The sequence below is a fragment of the Apodemus sylvaticus genome, chromosome 17 (genome assembly GCF_947179515.1).
Source record: "Apodemus sylvaticus chromosome 17, mApoSyl1.1, whole genome shotgun sequence".
In the NCBI taxonomy this organism is placed as follows: domain Eukaryota; kingdom Metazoa; phylum Chordata; class Mammalia; order Rodentia; family Muridae; genus Apodemus; species Apodemus sylvaticus.
Window position 1 is genome coordinate 61510227 of NC_067488.1, and position 19919 is coordinate 61530145.

Consider the following 19919-nt stretch of genomic DNA (forward strand, 5'->3'; position numbering starts at 1 on the left):
GAATGAGTGACGTGGAGGTGCCTCAGGGGGAAAGGGGACAATGAGGAGACCCCCCACTCCTGTTGTTGTGCCATGGGCTCCAGCCTCCAAGATAGACACACACAGGTGCCTACAGATGGCGACTTGGTGAGAGAGTCGTTTCTACTTTGTTTTCAACTTTCCCACCATGTCGCTTAGCCCTCAGAAGACTGCTCCTATAGAACTATCTGGAAGATTCTAGCTTCGACCTAATCAAAACAAAAGAACAAACAAATCAAAAAACAAAACAAAACAAAACAAAAAAAAAGCAGTCCTTGTGTCATTTATAAGAAGTAAACATACTTAGCTTGAGATAATTATGTTTAGGGTTAAAGTGTACAGCTTCACAGCTCAAAATAAAGGGTTAAAGAACACAGAGTTCTTAGCTAACATAGTCATCTGGACACCTTACTTGGGCCACATTGAGAAAAATGAGGACTGAGAAACTCGTCCGTACTTCTGGTATACAGTTGTGTCTGAGGTGACATAAGTCCTGTGTGGGCTTTAGTGGGCACCAGGAAATCCACATGTCTCAGTTTGCTTTCTGTTGCTGTGATAAACATCAGGACCAAAGGCAATTTGGAGAGGAAAGGGGTGTCTGTCTGTCTGTCTCTCTGTCTTAGCTTATAATTACAGCCTGTTTTGAGAGACACCAGGGACTGCATTCAAGGCAGATTCCTAGAGGAAGGCATCATTGCAGACACCCTTTGCGGGCTCACTCAGTTACCTTCCCTAAATCAGCCTTTGCCCACCTACCCAGTGGCACTACTCACGGTGGGCTGGGTCCTCCTACTTCAATTAAAAACAAAAACAGGGCCCACAGTCATGCCCACAGGCCAGTCTCACTGAGGTGATTTCTCCATGGAGATCCCCTCTTCCTGGTGTGTCAAAACAAATGGTACCCGTGACAGCCCCGATCTGCCTTCTATTCATGAGTATTGTGCATGCATATGAATGCTATTGGTGACATTTAATGACCTATTTTCAAGAATTTGGGCTTTTTCCTGTCTTTTTTTTTTGTCTTATTTGTTTGTTTTGTTTTAAGACATTCATTTGTCTATAAAGGTTTCTTATTGAAAACATCTCCAACTACTGTCCTTTTGTGCTCACTAGAAACCTGGTTTTTTGTTGTTGCTGTTTTTTTGTTTTGTTTTTTTGTTGTTGTTTTGGGGTGGTTTTTTTGTTTGTTTGTTTGCTTTGGTTTTTTGGGGTTTTTTTTTGGTAGCACAGAGTAAAGCAGAGTTTTGATGGCAGTTCAGGTTGTGTAATGAGCACAACAGTTAATTTATATACTCCAGCTCCAGAAATCCACTTGGAGGCCAATTATCTGCATTGGCTGTCAACAGCAATCATACGGTGAAGGTAATCTGCAACTTTCCACTCCACCCTCTATGGAGACACCGACAGCATTTGTGTGACTGAATGCCGGAAGAGCCTCACACGGCCATTTGCATCTATTGCCCACAAGCAAAACTGTGCACCATTCCACTGCCTTTAAATACCACATTGGCTATGTTCCCCCAAACCCCCAGACATGATGGGAGGTGGGGTGTCCTCAGTGGGACTGCATGTACTTCACATGCTTAAGGCATTGAATAATTCTCTGAACCCTGTGAATAAACAGGTATGGCTGGAATGTTTCCCCCCTTCTAAAGAATGTAAGTACCAGTGAGGTGGTTCAGCAGATAAAGGCACTTAAGACCAAGACTGATGACCTGAGTCCAATCCTTAGAAATCACCTGGTACAAAGAGAAAAACCACACACTGTCCTCGGACCTTCATATGGGTCCCATGGTATCTGGACACATACAGGTACACACACACACAGACACACACACACACATACGTGGAGTTATAGATTGATGATTGATTGATTGATTGATAGATAGATAGATAGATAGATAGATAGATGATAGATGATAGCTAGCTAGCTAGATCGACTGGTAGATAGATGTTTGATATTTGGTTTTTAGTTTTATGTTTTTGTGTTGCTCTAGTTTTTATTATTTTTTCTTTTCTTTTTTTTTTTTTTTTTTTTTTTTTTTTTTTTTTTTTACAAAATGAATGTTGTCTGCCAAATTTTTTATGACAAGGTTCCATCTTGAGCTACCCAAGTAAAAATGAAACAGGCAGGCAGATGAGAGTAAGATCTGCTTGTTGGTGGCTGTTGTACACAGTCTCACTGGGGGATGTTGTTAAGGGTAAAGGCCCAATTGTCTCATAGGCCTATCAGAACCAACTGCAGTTCTTTTAACCCAGGGCTGCGGGAGGTAATGAGAACGCCAGCTGTGGATTATGCAGCGAGCTTTTCATAAATTTTGAAAGAAGGTAATGTTCTGTGCTGTGGGATTTACTCAGTTAGGAGAGAAAATCTAAAGCTGTTTCAGGAGAGGATAAAAGGCCTAAGAATCCTTTTCTTTCTTTCTTTTTCTTTTTAGTCTCACCTTTTCTTCTTTCTGAGAGGTGACCAGAGGGGGTTGTGGTTCTGAAGAGAATCACAGACAAAAAGACCTGGTTGGCAGTCCTCACCACACCGAGGCTTACCCTATTTTAGCACGAATCTCACCAACATAATGTAACGGACTAATGTGTTCTCCTTTGCAGCTGGATGAAGGCTGGCTGGAAGATGAAAGGAACGAATTCTTAGAGGAGTTAAACTCCTCGGAGATGCTGGGGGAAGAGCACAATGAAGGAGCAGGGAGCACGGCCCATGAGCTTCAGCAGGTAGGGCCGCCAACCTGAGCTCTGTCATCGGAAATGTCGCTAGTTTCCTTTAATGGAGAAGAAAGCGCAATCAAAGGGTTTGATCAAACATCTCTAATCATCTTTTGGGACAAACAACCTTCTCAAATGAAGCAGAGGGAGGGAATATGTGCCTTTTCTATTGGGAATATTTCCAGCTTGGAAAGCCTGAAGACTGTTAATACAACACAGCGGCATCCAGGTGTTGAGATGGGCAGAGTCTTCAACGTAATTTACAGACAATTAAGAGTAAGTGTGTGCGTTGCCTATGGATAGGCTAACTAGGAACAACCAACTATCTTCCATGAGGTAACATCAAGACAAACATTTGAGTTTTAAAATATAAATGTTACCATTTGAACAATTAGCTGTAAATAGAATGGTGACACGGGATAAAGTTTTATGTACCTCATGGGTCAATCACATCTGTGTACTCCTGAACAACTATAAAGGTGATCTTTAGCCCAGTGGTTGCTATATGCATGTCCTCTGGCATAGATGATTGACATTATGTTGTCTTTTTTTAAAAAAAAAATGTTTTAATTCTTTAATCTTTTTTTATAGTCCAGTTATTATCCCCTACTTGGTCCTCCCTCTGATGGTTCCTCATCCCATTCCTCCTCCCCCATCTCCAAGAGGAGGTCCCCACCCTCACATCCCCAGTCCAGCAGACCTCCACATTCCCTGGGACCTCGAGTCTCTCGAGGGTGAGGTGCCTCTTCTCTGAGGCCAGACCAGGCAGTCCACTGCTGTATGTGTGTGTGCGGGGCCTATCAGCTGGCATATGCTGCCTGGTTGGTGATCCAGCGTCTGAGAGATCTCAGGGATCCGGGTTAGTTGAGACTGCTGGTCTTCTATGGTTTGCCCTCTTTCTAAGCTTCTTTCAGCCTTTCTCTAATTCAACCACAGGGGTCCCTGGCTTCTGTCCATGGGTTGGGTGTAAGTCTCTGCATCTGACTCTTTCAGCTGCTTGTTGGGCTTCTAGGAAGACAGCCACAATCAGCTCCTGTCTGTGACATCATGTCGTCTTAAGGTCACAAATTCATTCAACAAAAATTTAAACTCTTAATCTGTTGTAAGTTACATACTTGATAGTGGGAATGTCTTAAAAACAGAGTTCCTGACCTTAAAGAGTTCATAATGGGGGAAGATCACAGCCTGGGCCAAGGCAGAGTGAGTCTAGTAGTCTCCGTATTTCTGTTATTTTCATAGCACACAAAAACAAGACCAAACGACCTAGATTTTTATGTCTAATTCATGTCCTTCATCTGCCTGACACAATCTTGTTAACATTTCTGACAGTTTACTAATTTGTTTAATTATCATCCCATTCTCAACTTTAATTGTTATCTCATCATAAAAATGTCTGTTTAAAAAAAAAAATCGTGACAGGTTTAACCATAGGAAACACAGACATCCTATCACCTTTCCAAACTGAATAATGAAATATGTTCACCTCAAACAAACATGCAGTAACTAACCTTAAGACTGCCAGCAACGACATCAGCATAGCCACTTGCCATTCGGATCGTTACTGTTACAACCCTCCACTAGTGGTAGTCTGTGTTCAGAAATGCCGCGGCTGGGTGGTGGTTCTTTTGTAATATAGATAGGGTTGGAATTTTTATGTATGGCTTCAACACTGGCCGCAAATAAAGATATCTTTTGTTGGCAGCCGCCTCTTACAAGCAAGAAAGTCCTTGCTCCAGGCTTTTTCTTTCTTAGATACAAAATGTGACCTGATACAGAATTGACAGGGGGCTGCTGGAATAAAGAAGTAAGGCAGAGTAATGCCGTCTAGGTAAAGTGATACAGTGCCAAATGCTGCCTACTCGTCAGATGTCATACAGATGCGAGGGCGTGAGAAGGAACACCCAATGTCCCCGAGGACAGACACTCACTGTGTGGAAATTTTTCTCCACAAGACTAAAAACTGAAGACAAGTACAGAAACCTTTAAAACTTCTTTTGTCCTTATAGACAATATCATTGCTCTAGAAACGTCCTGTCGGAAATAATGCCTGTCAGAGTCATAATCCCACGGGGGCAGGGAAAACAACACCAAGGTATTATTAACAGCAAGGCACTCAGGGAGTGGAATGGAGATTTTCCTTTCCAGAGTTTTTCATTGGCCAGTGACAATGATTGCAAGGTTAACTTAGCAACTCAGATTTGTAGGCACATGAATAATGGCTTTATACCAAGGTTAACTTTCTACGGCTGTCTTAGGTTGGACAGCTATTGTGGACTCTAGCCTTTCTGCATTGACTCAAGTTTGCTACAGAGAAACTCAAAAACTGCCCAAAGTAGTAGGACCATCAAGAATATGGTATGCAAGGCACATCATGCAACCCTCATTGGACAGAGCCAGGCACGGAGCTGTGAACAGCTTTCCTTTGCTAGTTACATACAATTTGATTTATCGGTGAGACATTAGAAATTAATCATTGCGTTCATAACAAGCAAGGGAAGGTATTGTAGGAAAAGTTTGAGAACCCAAGAATTAAGTGAAACATGGCTACATTTTCTTTATTATTTATGTGATATTCTTTTTGGGGATCGAAACAGTGGTTATTTAGAGAGAGCTTTTATTATTTTTTTATATTTTATTATTTTTCATTTACTTTTATTTCTCCATCCAAAATTTCTTGCCCACTGGTTTAATTGTTTTTAATGTTTTAGTAGAACTTGCTAGAGTAAAGAAATAGATCTAGCAGTGAGTAAATTTACACATAAGGCAAAGAAAGCAGAAAGTACAATGTGGAACATGGATGCTCTATGATGAGGAAAGAGAGTAATTTTATGTTTTCATTTCATGGGGCTATTGGTAAATGGTTCTATATGAAAGTAAATAATGTATGCACATTCACACCATATGTGCTATAGATATGTGCACACATGTCACAACATGTTTTTGATATTATGCGTATGCCTGCCAATCAGCATTGCTCAAATTTTCCTGGGAACTATCACTTGTGCCCATGTTTTGGGGGAATGGATCACTGTTGAGTGGGTGCAGAAAATAATGTTATGACCTCAGACTATTACAGAATAAAAAAGCTGTATTGTACAGGCAACCAGAAAGGAGGCAAGGAGCAAAAAAGCAGAGCTCCAACTTACCCCTGTGATGGATTAATTCTAGGAGGTTTCAGGAACAGAGAAGGAGGACCTTCGTGACCATCCTAGTTAAGGTCACTATTGCTATGATGAAACACCATGACCAAAGCAACTCAGGGAGAAAAGGGTTGATTTGATTTATACTTCCACATCACTGTTCATCATCGAAGGAAGTCAAGACAGGAACTCAAACACGGCAGGAACTTGGAGGCAGGAGATGAGGCAGAGGACATGGAGAGCTTTCTCACTGGTGGTTTCCTCAGCCTGCTTTCCTATAGAAACCAAGACTACCACCCCAGTAGTGCTGCCACCACTCTAGTAGTAGGTAGTGCTGCCGCCATTCACAATAGGCTGTGCCCTCCCACATGAATCATTAATTAAGAAAATGCACTGCAGCTAGATCTATCTTATGGGGTCATTTAAAAAGTCTTTAATTCTTTCGCTCAAAGATACCCTCAGAACTTTATTAAGAAAATTATACCCAAATGTATGGAGGTCAGGGGTGATTTCAATCCTTTGTCTTTATTCATTCTTCCATCTTGAAAGTTGGGTGATAACTACTATTGCTACTTCCTGCTGAATTAGGATGTAGTTAGGGTTTAGATTTGGGGTTGAGAATTAAGTCTTGTGCATTGGGAAAGAATCATAAATACAAAGTTAACATGTGTCTAGGCAATCCAAACAAATTATGAACTTGAGAAGTCGAGTGCTTGCTCCTAGAGACAGAATCATCAGGGGAAAGCACAGAAAGGAACCTAGGAGAGGAAAACATCAAATCAAAACAACCTGATGCTTCAAGGATGCCTGTAACCTCAGCTCATGGGTCAGTGAGACATCCTATCTCTGAGAATAAGGAAGAGAATGATAAATCAGGCCACCCATACTCTTGCCCCTCTCGTCTCCCATCTCCCTGGCATACCCTCCCCCAAATCTAGAGAGGAAGACCTGGTGCTTGGGACATGGCAGGAAAAGACCAGAAGCTAGAAGCCAACCCTGCTCAAGGAATAGACACCTTTTGTGTCTACATTAGCTTTAAAACCTTGGCTCTTCTAATTCCATTTGTTGAGGTCTGCTAATATCCATGTTAATGCTAATGGTCACTATATCTTAGACTAAAGGCTAACAGCCAATGAGAAGTCTAACACGATTACTATCAGTGGGCAACCTTCATTGGGCTTTCCCTCAGTGAGAGTTAAGACATAGATGCAGAGGTTCTGATTTTCCCTGAGAAGCAATTTAGCCCAGTGAATCATTCGCACTAGGATTTCGAATGGCAGATTCCTTTCCAGTTTCTAAAGCCATGTGGTGTTTGATGATGTGACTTAGTAGAGGTGTTTTTTTCTTTTTGTTTTTGTTTCCCCAAGGTATTACTAGAAGAGCAGAGTAGTGTATAGAAAGGCACAACCTCCTCTAGCTTTACTCTCAGGTAGTCAAGAGTAAGCAGCTTATTAGGATCTAGGAGGGCAGTGGGAAGTTTACAGACAAACTGAGGTGGATTATATCAGGTGTTCTGAACTGCAGTCATCACCACACCACGTGACTAAAACAAAAGTAGCATCAGTCTGAGGTAAAAGTGCAGATATAAGAGAAATGATTTCATTGAAGCACTTTCTACACAAGCTGTGGGGGCTGTGGTAGTTATTAGAAGATGATTTCTTCCCAGCATACTGGCTTCATTCCTTCTTCAGTAAGCCTAACACAAATGACTTTTCTTTTTTGGTAGACCAAGCCTTGATTTTTATTACTTAAAAAAGTTGCACATTTATTTTGCTTTCTGACTCGGTGGTTGTGACTTCAACCCTTTCACAACCATTTTCTGCTCCTCAGTAAGGAAAGCCCGCTTGATCCTGTCCAGGACACACTTGGCTCACATGGAGCCACCACAGGCCCTGCTGACGTGTCATAGACAAGCTCATATTTGTATGGTTTTGGGTCTCACAGCACGAACCCCTCACAATCTGCCTGGGCATACGCCACATGCAAATTTAGGTGATTTCCCAACCCTCTTGATATAAAGGTAAATAATCCTGTTGCCAGGGGTTCAAGACAGCCTAGTTTTGTTAGAGGCTGTATCATAGGAAAGCCTATGATGGCATGTCAAACACTGGATCATCCTGAGCTCCTCTAAGCACCGTCCCCAGGAAGAGGAAAAGAAAGAGTGACTCTTTTGCGATTATAACTCAATTTTTCTATGTGTCCCCCTGTCTCTGCAGCACCACTGACTGACCATCTGTAGCTAGGCTGATTTCTGCTAGTTGCCAGCCTGACTGGCCCACACTGGAGGAGGAATGACTGATGGTGGAGTTACCTCCATAATCATTTTAGTCACATTTGCACAACAGTGTTAGAAGAAGTGCTCTCAAGCTAAGGTTAGCTGGTATTCCTTGCTAAGTTCTATTCGCTCTTCTCTTCCATTGATAGCAGGCATTGTGTCAAGGCACTGAGCAGGCATCACTGTGTAATGAGTGTAAAGTCCTATGGAGGCTTGATACGCACGGTTATAAAGTTTTAAAGGGAAAATACTGAAATAAATAAGCAAAACACTCCATGGGATAGTCTAGCTTTAAGTAAAGAAATATAATTTTCTGTACCCATGCCAATTTTTGTCAAAGAAGAAACAACTTACTGTTGAGCTAAAAATTGTGTTTAAAAGGAGTCCTATACCTAAGGCTCAGGGAGCCTTGTAGAAGGGGGACCATAAAGAGTGTAAGACGGCATCTTTTATATCTGACGAGGAAGCTGTACCCAGGAAAGTGCAACCATACAGCCATCCAAATAAGACTTGCATAATGGTGACTTGAGATAATATGCCAGGGCAGATTGCCAGACACCCTCAAGGACTTCCCCCTCGATGAAGAGCCACAGGCAATCAATCAAAGGTTGCTAAGTGGGGGAGAATCATACTTTCCAGTGACAAATGCCCCGATAGGTTATCCACTCTTAAGCAGTCAACCCTGTACACAAGCACACATGAGCAACACAAATGGAGTCAGCCGGTTGTATTTATACACACACACACACACACTCAAACACACACTTACACACTCACACACTCACTCACACTCAAACATGCACACACACACTCAAATACATATATTCTCACTCATACACTCACACGCAAATACATACTTATACACATTTGCACACACATACACACAAACACACATACATGCTTCTAACAATAAAGGTTAAAACAAAGAAGTCATGAAAGTTGAGAAAGGGTGGGGCCCCAGGAAGAGTTGGGTGTAGAAGAAGCATGGAAATGACATAAACACAGTACTCATATATATGAAATTCTAAAAAATTATAATTTAAATTAACAACAAAAAGGATGGCTTAGACTCTTTTCCATGTACTTGAATTCAAATACTTTGGTGAAGAAGCAAGAGTGCAGATGACTAAAGACCATAGTAACCATAGAAACCAGTAGGAGTTTGGTAAGAATTAGCAGTTAACCAAAAAAGTAGTTATTCTCACTGCATATAGCATTATTAAAGTAATTATTATTAAAATAATAATCCTGCTTGGTAGCATAATATTAGGACTGCCTAACATAAATTTTACTAAGTTTAAGTACATAATTTAAGACTGTCTTGTTGCTTTAAACATAGAGAATTGAGATTCTGGTTTGATAGCAGTGTGTTAATGCTTGAATTTGAATGAATATAAACAATCTGTTTCTAGTTATAGCTCACCTGGTAACACATGGTAGTTTTTTGTTTATTTGTTCTCGTGTATGACTTTCCCTCTACAGACTCTCTGTGACTGCTCAAAGCCTCTCTGACTAGTTTAGCTTTCCTTTCTTCTTTCCTTCTTTTTTTCCTTAATTCCTTGCTTCCGTTTCTCCCTCCCTCTTCCCTCCCTCCCTCCTTCCCTTCTTTTCTCCTTCCCTCCCCCTCTCTCCTTCCTTTCTATTCTGAGCTACTTTAGTCATAGCACACAAAATTACTTCTTATCCATAAACATTGTCTTCTGATTTTCTTGTCAAAAGATATCTTAATTTCTTTTAGTGTTCTTTGTATACAGAATTGCACATCTTAATTATACATTTGAATCTTAATAACCTTAGTGAAACTCAGAGAGAAAGCAAGCTTTAAACACTATATACCAAAAGATGGGTGAAAATACATTTACAACCCTACAGAATAACCCTTTATTTTTACAAAATTTAAGAAGCTTAAGTATATTAACTAATAGTTAAGGATGCTACAAATGTTTATATTTACTTAGACACAACTCTCATATTTTGTATCTAGTAATAATAAATATAGCCCTACCTGGCCAGCACACTGTATAAGGAGGGAAGGGAGGGAGGGAGGGAGGGAGGGAGGGAGGGAGGGAGGGAGGGAGGGAGAAAGCAACACTATATTTTAATGATTTGAACATACACCTTATAAATGTGATAGTTTTAATTTATGAGTACGCTCATGTAACTGAGACAGTTTGAAGAGAATTTTTTCATCCTGTCATGTAAGCACATACAACATAATGTATATACATGGAATATACAGAAACACACATACACAAAGGTTGTCTATCATTCACCTAGCCAGGATACTATAATACAAATTGCCAGGCTATAAAAAAGAAAGGGAAAACTGACTCATATCATGAGCAAATATAACAGTCAAGGCCATCTAATCTTAAGGCTTGTATCTGAAAGTCTTCTATGTCTTCAGATGATTTTCAAATCCACAGCACTTGGTAGAGGGTTTTGTTGTTGTTGTATTTAGTTGGTTGGTTTTGGGGTTTTTGTTGTTATTGTTGATGTTTGTGTGCTTGCTTGCTTGATTTTCCTTGTCTTAGTTTCCAGTGGACGCACGCTCAGCTATGTCCCTGTTAGCTAGACCTAATTGAAATAGCAATTTTACACATAATCTGGAACAATCAACAGATTGTTAGGGTTATCTAGGGTCACAGAACTTATGGGTAGGCTCTATATAGTAAGGGAATTTGTTGATGACTTACAGTCTGTAGTCCAACTCCCCAACAATGGTCAGCAGCAGCTGTGAATGGCAGTCCAAGGATCTAGCAGTTGCTCAGTCCCACAAGGCAAGCAGGCAAAGAAGAGAGAAAGTGTATCTTCCTTCTTCCAATGTCCTTATGTAGGTCTCCAGCAAAAAGTATAGCCAGGCCACCACACCTGGACCTGGGACTTGCTTTGTCCCAGATGACTTGAACTCAGAGATCTCCCTGTCTTAATCTTCTGGGATTCATAGCCACTATGTCTCAAGATCTCTGTGCCAAGATCCAGGTCAGAGTTCATTCCAGATATAGTCAAGTTGACAATCAGGAAGAACCACTACAGGGACCATTGCTGAAGAATGATGTTATTAATGAGCATCTGTCCAGGTGTATCCAGCCCTTAACCAATTCCACCTGCCTCCCCCCGCCCCTACTAAACCTCACCTTTGCAGGAAATTAGTGGCTAAGAGTACTTTGTATGTGATTGAGCTCTAGGCTCTGTATGGGATTGTGCTTACTTCTGAGATGTATGATGTGGAGGGAGATGCATTGTGGCCACACAACACGACGTGCTGACCATAAGCAACATGGACCGGAAGAGGAGCGCTTTGCCTTCCACCTACTCTGTCACTCACAGCCTAGATTTGTCTGGCGTGGAACAGCCTTCTGTTCAGAGAGAGATGGGGGTTTGCGGTTCCAGCACAGCATGTTAACATGGACCCACTATGATCTCAGCCTTACCATATTCTGCACATGCCTGTCAGTAAAGCTCCCCTTGAATTTATGTTGTGGGAATCCTTCTGAAATAAGCACTCTGCCACCAGTGCTTGGAGTGACAAAAGGAGATGTCACTTGTGGGCCAAAGCCAGGACAGCTCCTGAAAGGCTCCAATCTAGGGCCGGTTAGTACTTTCATTTTATACCCTAAAACCACAATGTGGGGTGTATAATCAAACAAGATTTTACAAAAGCACACCGGGCAGTCAGCAGGTCGTGGGTGTCAACAGACCATTGTTTTCCACTGCTTTTCCAGGTCATTCTGTTTCAGGCAATAAGTAAAGTCATGGCCGGCAAATGGGCAGTACAGGGGGCAATTTTGGTAGGTCACCAAATAGATCAATACATCAGTATTGTATAGGCGGTCATTTCTGCCTCATTCTACTGCATTTAAAGATTAAGTTAAGAAGCAGCAATAGTTAGGTGGTTGTGGCTTCTAAGTGTTAGACCTCCAAATTGCTGAAGATGTATTTTGTCTTCACTACTGTTCCGTGTTTTTATCTGAGAGGTCGTCACTTTGTATATATCCTTCACCTTGGTTTCCCAAAGAGAAAAGCTGAACTTAAGTCCTTCATTTCCAGGTTCTCTGTGTCATTTATACCCAGGGAGTGTTACAGCTGTAATGAAAATATGAATTTCTTCTATTTTGCTGCGCACAGGCCTGCCATGGGCTAATTGTTTCTACAATTCGTATGCAAATACTCCTAGGAACTGCACCCTAGGCAGGAAACATTGTTTATGAAGCAAGTTTAAAACAGCCAGGGCTTTTCAAAATAATATCTTGTGTTCTGTTTTCTCAGCCAAAAAAGCAGGAGGAAGAAGAAGGCACCACAGACACGGCCACCTCTTCTTCCAACAACCAGGAAAAGGACAGTGGCGTGGGGCGCACCGACGAGAGCTTGCGAAATGATGAGAGCTCCGAGCAGGAGAATGCAGTGGAGGAACCCCACAGCACCCCACTGAAGAGCAAGAGAGCGCTGGGGCAGAGCCAAGACACCCTAGGAAGCATTGAGCTTCAGTGCAGTGAGAGCTGTGTTGGCGGGGAGTGCTTGGACTCCGACTGCGCCAGCAGCCAGGAGGTGTGTGAAGGATTCCAGCAGCTGTTGGAGCTTAAGATCCGAAACCACGGAGATTATAACCTGTACTACTCGAGCAGCAAGATCGAATGCAATCAAGGGGAGCAGGACGGAGTGGAGCATGAGCTGCAGCTACTCAACGAGGAGCTCCGAAACATTGAGCTGGAGTGCCAGAATATCATGCAGGCTCACAGGCTCCAGAAAGTGACGGACCAATACGGAGACATCTGGGCCTTGCATGACGGAGGATTCCGAAATTACAACACCAGCCTAGACGTGCAAAGGGGGAAACTGGATGACATCATAGAACATCCAGAAAAGTCAGACAAGGACAGCTCAAGTGCGTACAATACAGCCGAGAGTTGCAGAAGCACTCCGCTGACAGTCGACAGGTCCCCGGACAGTTCCCTTCCAAGAATGATCAACCTCGCCAATAAGAAAAATCTGAGGAGCATGATGCCAGCCCATCAGTCCCCTTCCAGACAGTGCACCAGGGAATACACATCTACCAAAGTCAAAACCACCGATGAAGGTTGCAGCGTTGAAAGCTTGGAGAAGAGTCTAGAAAACAGCCCGCTTGCAGATCAGGAGCACGTTGTCAGTGAGCATACTCCATACCTCTCTCCTTACCACAGCTCCTCCTACAGATACGCCAACATCCCGGCGCATGCCCGGCATTATCAAAGCTACATGCAGTTAATTCAACAGAAGTCTGCCGTGGAGTATGCCCAGAGTCAGCTCAGCTTGGTCAGCATGTGCAAGGAATCGCAGCGGGGCTCAGAGCCCAAGATGGAATGGAAGGTAAAAATTAGGAGTGATGGGACCCGGTACATAACCAAGAGGCCAGTGCGAGACCGACTTCTGAAGGAACGTGCCTTAAAGATCAAGGAGGAGCGGAGTGGCATGACCACAGATGACGACACCATGAGTGAGATGAAAATGGGGCGCTACTGGAGCAAGGAGGAGAGAAAGCAACACCTGGTCCGGGCCAAGGAGCAAAGGCGGCGCCGGGAGTTCATGATGCGGAGTCGGCTGGAGAGCCTCAAGGAGAGCCCGCAGAGCGGCGGCGAAGGCAAGAAAGAGCTGAGCATCATTGAGCTGAGCCACAAAAAGATGATGAAAAAAAGAAACAAGAAAATTTTGGATAACTGGATGACAATCCAAGAACTAATGACCCATGGGGCCAAATCCCCAGATGGCACTAGGGTCCACAATGCCTTTCTATCAGTGACCACCGTATGACCAGACACCTGGGGACAACTGACTTAGAGAGCACGCTACCAGTTTCGGTAGAGTATCATTGCCTCGTTCAATGTGGCGTTTTTATATATATTTTGTGACTTTACAGTTTAAATTTTTTGTAAGCAAAAATACCTGGTACTTTTTAATTTGTTTTTCATAAGCTGGTATCTTCTTTGGCTAATATCTTTCCTTAACTTGTGATATATTCATAGCACACATTTATAGAAAAAAATAAAACAATGAAAAAAACAAAAGGAAAGAAAAAAATGAACAAAAATACTAAGGACCTAATTAATTTCCTATCTTAATGTATCTATTGTAACTTAAAATCTGGATTTATTTCTCTAATTTTCTTATTTCCTATTTTAATAATTCAATGCCAAACGTGTCTATGCTTACCTCCTGGCATAGGGTATGCTAAATCAGATCTGCTACTAAACTACATGCCACATCTTGTCTTATACATGAAGTAGCGCCCTCTTTAACATTCTCCTGTACATTTAACACATAAACGGCAATTGTCTTTGTCTCAGTAAAGTGTGGGTGGACAATCTTCCCGTGATATGTAGTGACACTGGTCATGTAGCTAGATAATTGTGGTAATTTGTGACAATAAAAAAATAAATTATTGACTATCCTTATGAAAAGTTAACCAAGGACTGTTATTTTCTTTGCCCACTGTGGTTAACATGTTTGGTTGTGCGTGTACTATTAGAAGACTTTTAATTGTAAATTATAAATCGTGCAGTTTTTCTATCACCTTTTTTTTTTCAATAAAGTGGTTTTGAAATGCTACTTATAGGTCATTGTGTCACATATTCCTACTGGGAACAAATTAGATAACAAACGCAGTATTTCAATGATGCGAAAATACCCTTCATGAGCCTCTAGCCTGACTTTAAACAGGTGAGGTTCAGGAAGAATGGAGAAATATTAGTGAAGGGGACTCCTATTGATACATCTTCAGCTATTTACATATCCTATTTACAATGCACATCCTCTGAGAGGCTTCAGCAATGAGAACTTATCACTCACAGCTTTGGAGACTGCTCCAACATTCAATTTTGGTAGGGCACAATCCTGCAGGTTTATTTGATTGAGCATCTAGAAGTACGTTTTCGAAGCCATCCATCTTTGCAGTAATTTTCAGCATATTCAATTAAATGCTTTATATGTCTTTATTAAAGGAGACATTGTTAACTGACTAGGCAGATTTTTATTAATCTAGCTTTTCATTGCTTAAACATTTTAACCATATCATATGTCAACCCTAAGACCTACAAAATAGAAGACATTGTTAACTATGTACATCTGTTAACTATGTATGTATAATTTCATTTAACCCAACAGATTGTTTGTCATAATGGACATGCACCTAATGGACATGCACTAGTATGTTGAAGCTAGTGTCATGTGTGAAAACCTACCGTAGTAGCTATGTGCAGAGCCTGTTGCCTCTCCAATCAGTTCAGGCCCCAGCACTGTACTCAAGTCTCCCCATAGCTTGCCTGGGTCACCTATTCTGCTGGTTCTCACTGAAGTTAGTACCTGTTACTTTCCTGAGATTTCTGAAACAAATTTTATAACTTATTAGAATGAAAACAACCGACAGAGTTTTAGGAGGAAACTGTATTGATGAAAACACATTTTCTTAGTTCTTTACTATATACTAGTACATAGTTTTTTCTTGGGAATTTATTCATAATTAAATCATAAGCGTTTTCTCCCTTCATAGATTTTAGTTTCATGAAGGGGCAGTCTTGAATCCCCCGCCTTGGAATTCTCTGGTTCATTTCCATTAGAATGATAACGAACACTGTGTACCCTAAATTACTTTCTGCATCTGCATTTTCCTCTTAGTTTCTGTTGCTTTCATTCCATTGCCGTAACTAAACACTCTGACCAAGAGAATCTCAGGAGATGAAAGGGTTTATTTCATCTTTCACTTCCACGTCACAGCCCATCAGCGAAGGAAGTCTGTGCAGGAACTTGCTTGCTGTCTTGCTCTCTGGCTTACTCACTTGCGCAGCTAGCTTCCTCACACAACCCTGGACCACTTGTTCAGGGAATTGTACCGCCCACAGTGGGCTTGGCCCTCCTACATGAATTATCATTATTGGTCAAGACAATGTGTCAAAGACATGCCTACAGACCAACCAGATAAAAAGAATTGCTCAATTGAGATTGTATCAAGTTGGCAAGTGATGCTAACTAGGACAGTCCTACATATTGGTTCTTCTGCTATGGTCCTCCCGTTCCTCCTCTTCCTCCTTCTCTTCTTCCTCTTCTTCCTCTTCTTCCCCTTCCTCCTTCTCTTCCTCTTCTTCTTCCTCTTCCTCCACCACTTCCCCTTCTTCCTCTTCCTCTTCCTCTTCCTTATCTTCTTCCTCCTCCTCTTCCTCTTCCTCTTCTTCTCCTTCCATGATTGCATCTTTCTGAAGGACAATTACACATAGGGAAATAAACTCATTTTACTTGCCTAGAGTAAAAGGCTTGATGCAAGTTTTGAAATAGTGATGATACTGAAGAATTTCATCGTTCTTAGTTTTAGCCATTGTAAATGAACTTGCTAATCTATTCCATGTATACTCCAGTGATTCATTCTTTCCTTTGTAGTGCTGAGAGCTTGCACATATTAGGGAAGCAGCCTACTAAGCCAGTGCCCAGTTCCAGAGTTCTGTCTTGTCTTATGGCTTCCTATGAGAACACCTGACTATTCTGAGTTCAGTTCTTTCCAGTTCGGTTCTAACTATGGCTGCCCCTTCTCCTCTCCTGCATGCATGCACCAACATGTACATTTTCCAGAAGAAACACCTTCACGTGTCTAAGGATTTAATATTTTGCAAATGACCCATTTCATTTTCCTTTTATTAAAGTCAAGTATGCTTATCAGATTTCTAAAACTCTGATATATTTTCACATCTGTGTCTATATAGTTCCATGAGTTGGGATAACCCCCCAAAATTTGGTGAAAATCTTAAAAGTGTCATGCTATATGTATGTGATTAAGCTTTGTAATAAGCTTGATTTTAGTGAATAATAAATCTGTTGTCCACTAAATATTTTCTTGGTAATATGTGAAATATTTTATTCCCATTTAACAGCAATGCCTGGACATTGCAGAAGTGTTTTACTTCTTGAAATTGTTTTTATTCTTGGTTTTCGTTTGTTTTTTATGTTGTTTTGACAGGCTCAGAATTAGGATCCATATGACAGGGACCTGTAGAGGTAAAACTGAGTCTAGACACAAAGGCTCTCTCCTCACCATGTGCCAGGAAGAAGGCTATACTGTTGCCCTCCTGGTTTCCCATGCTGTCCTTTTATGAACACATGCTGTGTGTTCAACACTAACTGATGTAGGCAGCTACATGTTGACTTGGTCCATGTCTCCTGTTTTGGTTTGGTTTGGTTTGTTATCTTTTGTGAGCGTTGGCTCTCTGCCTCATGCTCTTTGCTAAGGCAGTGCCATTTACTTGTTCTCTTGCTGCCTTACCTGCTCATTTATGAAGCACAGTTATTTCTTTTTTAAAATACATAGATTGCTTCCAGTGGTCTCAAGACTTCCAGAAACTAGAATGTCATTGCCCCATGACTGGTGACTCAGGCCTGAGCTTGGTCTCCAGATGCCTCCTCTGTATCCTATCCTGCCTATGACAGCAACCTCTGCTCCCCTAAATACCATTTTCCTCAGTGTACTTGGATACATTTAAAATCTGAGTTCTTGAGACTCTTATTTAGGGATTTCTGTATCTTTCCACCTGTTCTCTCACAACTCTCTATGGAGTTTCTATTTCAAACTTTGAGAAGCCTAGGCCTTTGGTAAATGGTTTTTCTGATGGTCCCTTAAACTAACAGTCTTTACATTTTAATGAATATGTAATAAAATGTTTGCTCTATTGTTTCTAGTAATTAATCTATACATTACTTCTGTGAATCATTATCAGTGCAATTAACTACACATAGAAAAATAACTGAATAACTCCTATTATTTCTCAATAAAGTTAAACAGTACATCAGACTGGCTGACTAATTTACTTTTTCCAAGAAAAAAAAGTAAATTCCCTAGAAATTTTTGACCTTGCCACTTCTAGACCTGTAAAAGTATTCAGAGCTTACCAAGCAAAGCAACAGCTGCATAGCTGCATTAGTCTGGAATGTCTGTAGGAGAACACTGGACGTACGCAGAAGAGAAACTGGAATTTAATAAAATACAGAGATAGAAGACAGCAATGTACAAGGAGAAAATGAAATACCCCGTCTCTTGCCACCCAGATCCACAGACTGAGAGACAGTTGTTCCCCTCTGTAAGGGTAAGAGTTGTATGGGGCAGATTCACGAAATGTTATCAGTGTGGATGCTAACGATCCTAGCTGCAGAAAGGTTATACAATTCTCTGGTGCCTGCATCCTGGTATTACAAATAAGCTAGGATTTTTCATAGGTGTCCTAGCATGCCAAAGCCAGGCACTATCCCTAAGATGGGAAAACTTGTCTCAAGTCACTCTTCTCCAGGGATAAGAAACCTGTATATTCCCATCCTGTGGACTCAACAGACATTCCAGTGCACTAGTGATGTTGGGGATGCCTCACAAAGCAAGCTTGGTATTGAAGCTTGACTCTGAATCACATCTACAACTCTTACCCTTACAGAGGGGAACAACTGTCTCTCAGTCTGTGGATCTGGGTGGCAAGAGACAGGGTATTTCATTTTCTCCTTGTGATACAGAAAAATGGTACCACACAGGGTAGTGGAGGGGAGGTGCTGTCTTCAAGACACAGGATATGGGGCTCATTTGCTGACCAGTCACATACAGATGCATGGCAGTAACAGCAAAGGCATACAGTCCATCCTAAGGTGCTACCACTCCATTCCATTGTTGGTTGCCACACACAGTTGCATCCTGGGATAGTTGTGAGCAACACAAGAACTCCAGCTTTTAGAATCTTGAAGGCACACAGCTTAAGACAGTCTGATGAGAAACTTTGCTAGTGCTGGCCCTGTCCCATGACCTTCTCACTCCTATGGACACTAAGCCTAAAAAAATAAGGGAAAGCAGAACCCTAGCCGTCATCCTATCCAGTAATGGAGGCTCAGGAGGAATCTTGCCCATCTCTCACCAATACTTTTACTTACCATTTACTGCTAAGAAGACAGTGTTGCAGCCTCACAATATTAGTGCTATCAGCAAAGCCAGAGAGATCAATGAGTGAAAAAGTCAACAGTGCCTAACATACTCCTATCACCTGATTAGAAACTGTGCCACTGTTGTAGGTATAGACAGGCAGTGTGGATTCCACATACAAGGCTATCCACAGCACATCTCCCTGAACTACCACCACACTCCCACTCTTGGATGGCCTGCAGAAAGAGCATACTCACCACCAGGCGACTGTACTTCATACCAACATTGCCATCAGAAATCCACTCACTCAGAAGACCATAAAATGGTACTGATAGCTCACCCACTTCATGCACAAAGTTTAGCATAGGAACACAGGATATATTTTAATTGGGTCATATGATATCCTCAAAAGATCAAACTTTCTGGTAACAGCAAAGAAGTTTAGATGAATAAGAAGCCTGATAGAGAATTCAAAGAATTTAAAAAAAAAAAAAAAGCCATTGAATAAGATCTAAGTGACTAAAGATAAACCATTCACTAAAACTGAGAATAAAATGCAGGAAATGAATGTGAAATTCAACAGAAAAAAATGCATGTTTTGAAATAGACCCATAGAGAAATTGAAAGTTCAATAAATCAAATGAAAAACTCACTTGAGAGCCTGAGGATGTATTAGATCAAAGAGAATACAGAATATATGAGAGTAAAGAAGGGTCTTTTAAATTTTCTTATTCACAGGCAGGGTGGGGGGGAATACAGGAAAAGAAAGAAAAGAGGGAGAAAGCTCTCAGTACATCTGTGACATTGCTATTCAGTGATCAAATACCAGGAGCATCCAAAGGCTAAGAAATAAAGGTTAGAG

General features: G+C 41.4%; 1 protein-coding gene and 1 pseudogene across 1 annotated transcript in view; one reads left to right on the forward strand and one right to left on the reverse strand.

Moving 5' to 3' along the window:
• The window catches only part of Pdzrn4 (PDZ domain containing ring finger 4), a 153863-nt gene extending 136978 nt beyond the window's left edge, over nucleotides 1–16885 (forward strand). The window contains exons 7-8 of the mRNA XM_052161388.1: nucleotides 2623–2742; nucleotides 12418–16885. Coding sequence (XP_052017348.1) covers nucleotides 2623–2742; nucleotides 12418–13935 — 1638 coding nt within the window. The 3' untranslated portion in view covers nucleotides 13936–16885. The remainder of the gene's footprint in view (nucleotides 1–2622; nucleotides 2743–12417) is intronic.
• LOC127667977 (60S ribosomal protein L34-like) lies at nucleotides 7639–7989 on the reverse strand (annotated as a pseudogene).
• Nucleotides 16886–19919: the final 3034 nt, after the last annotated feature.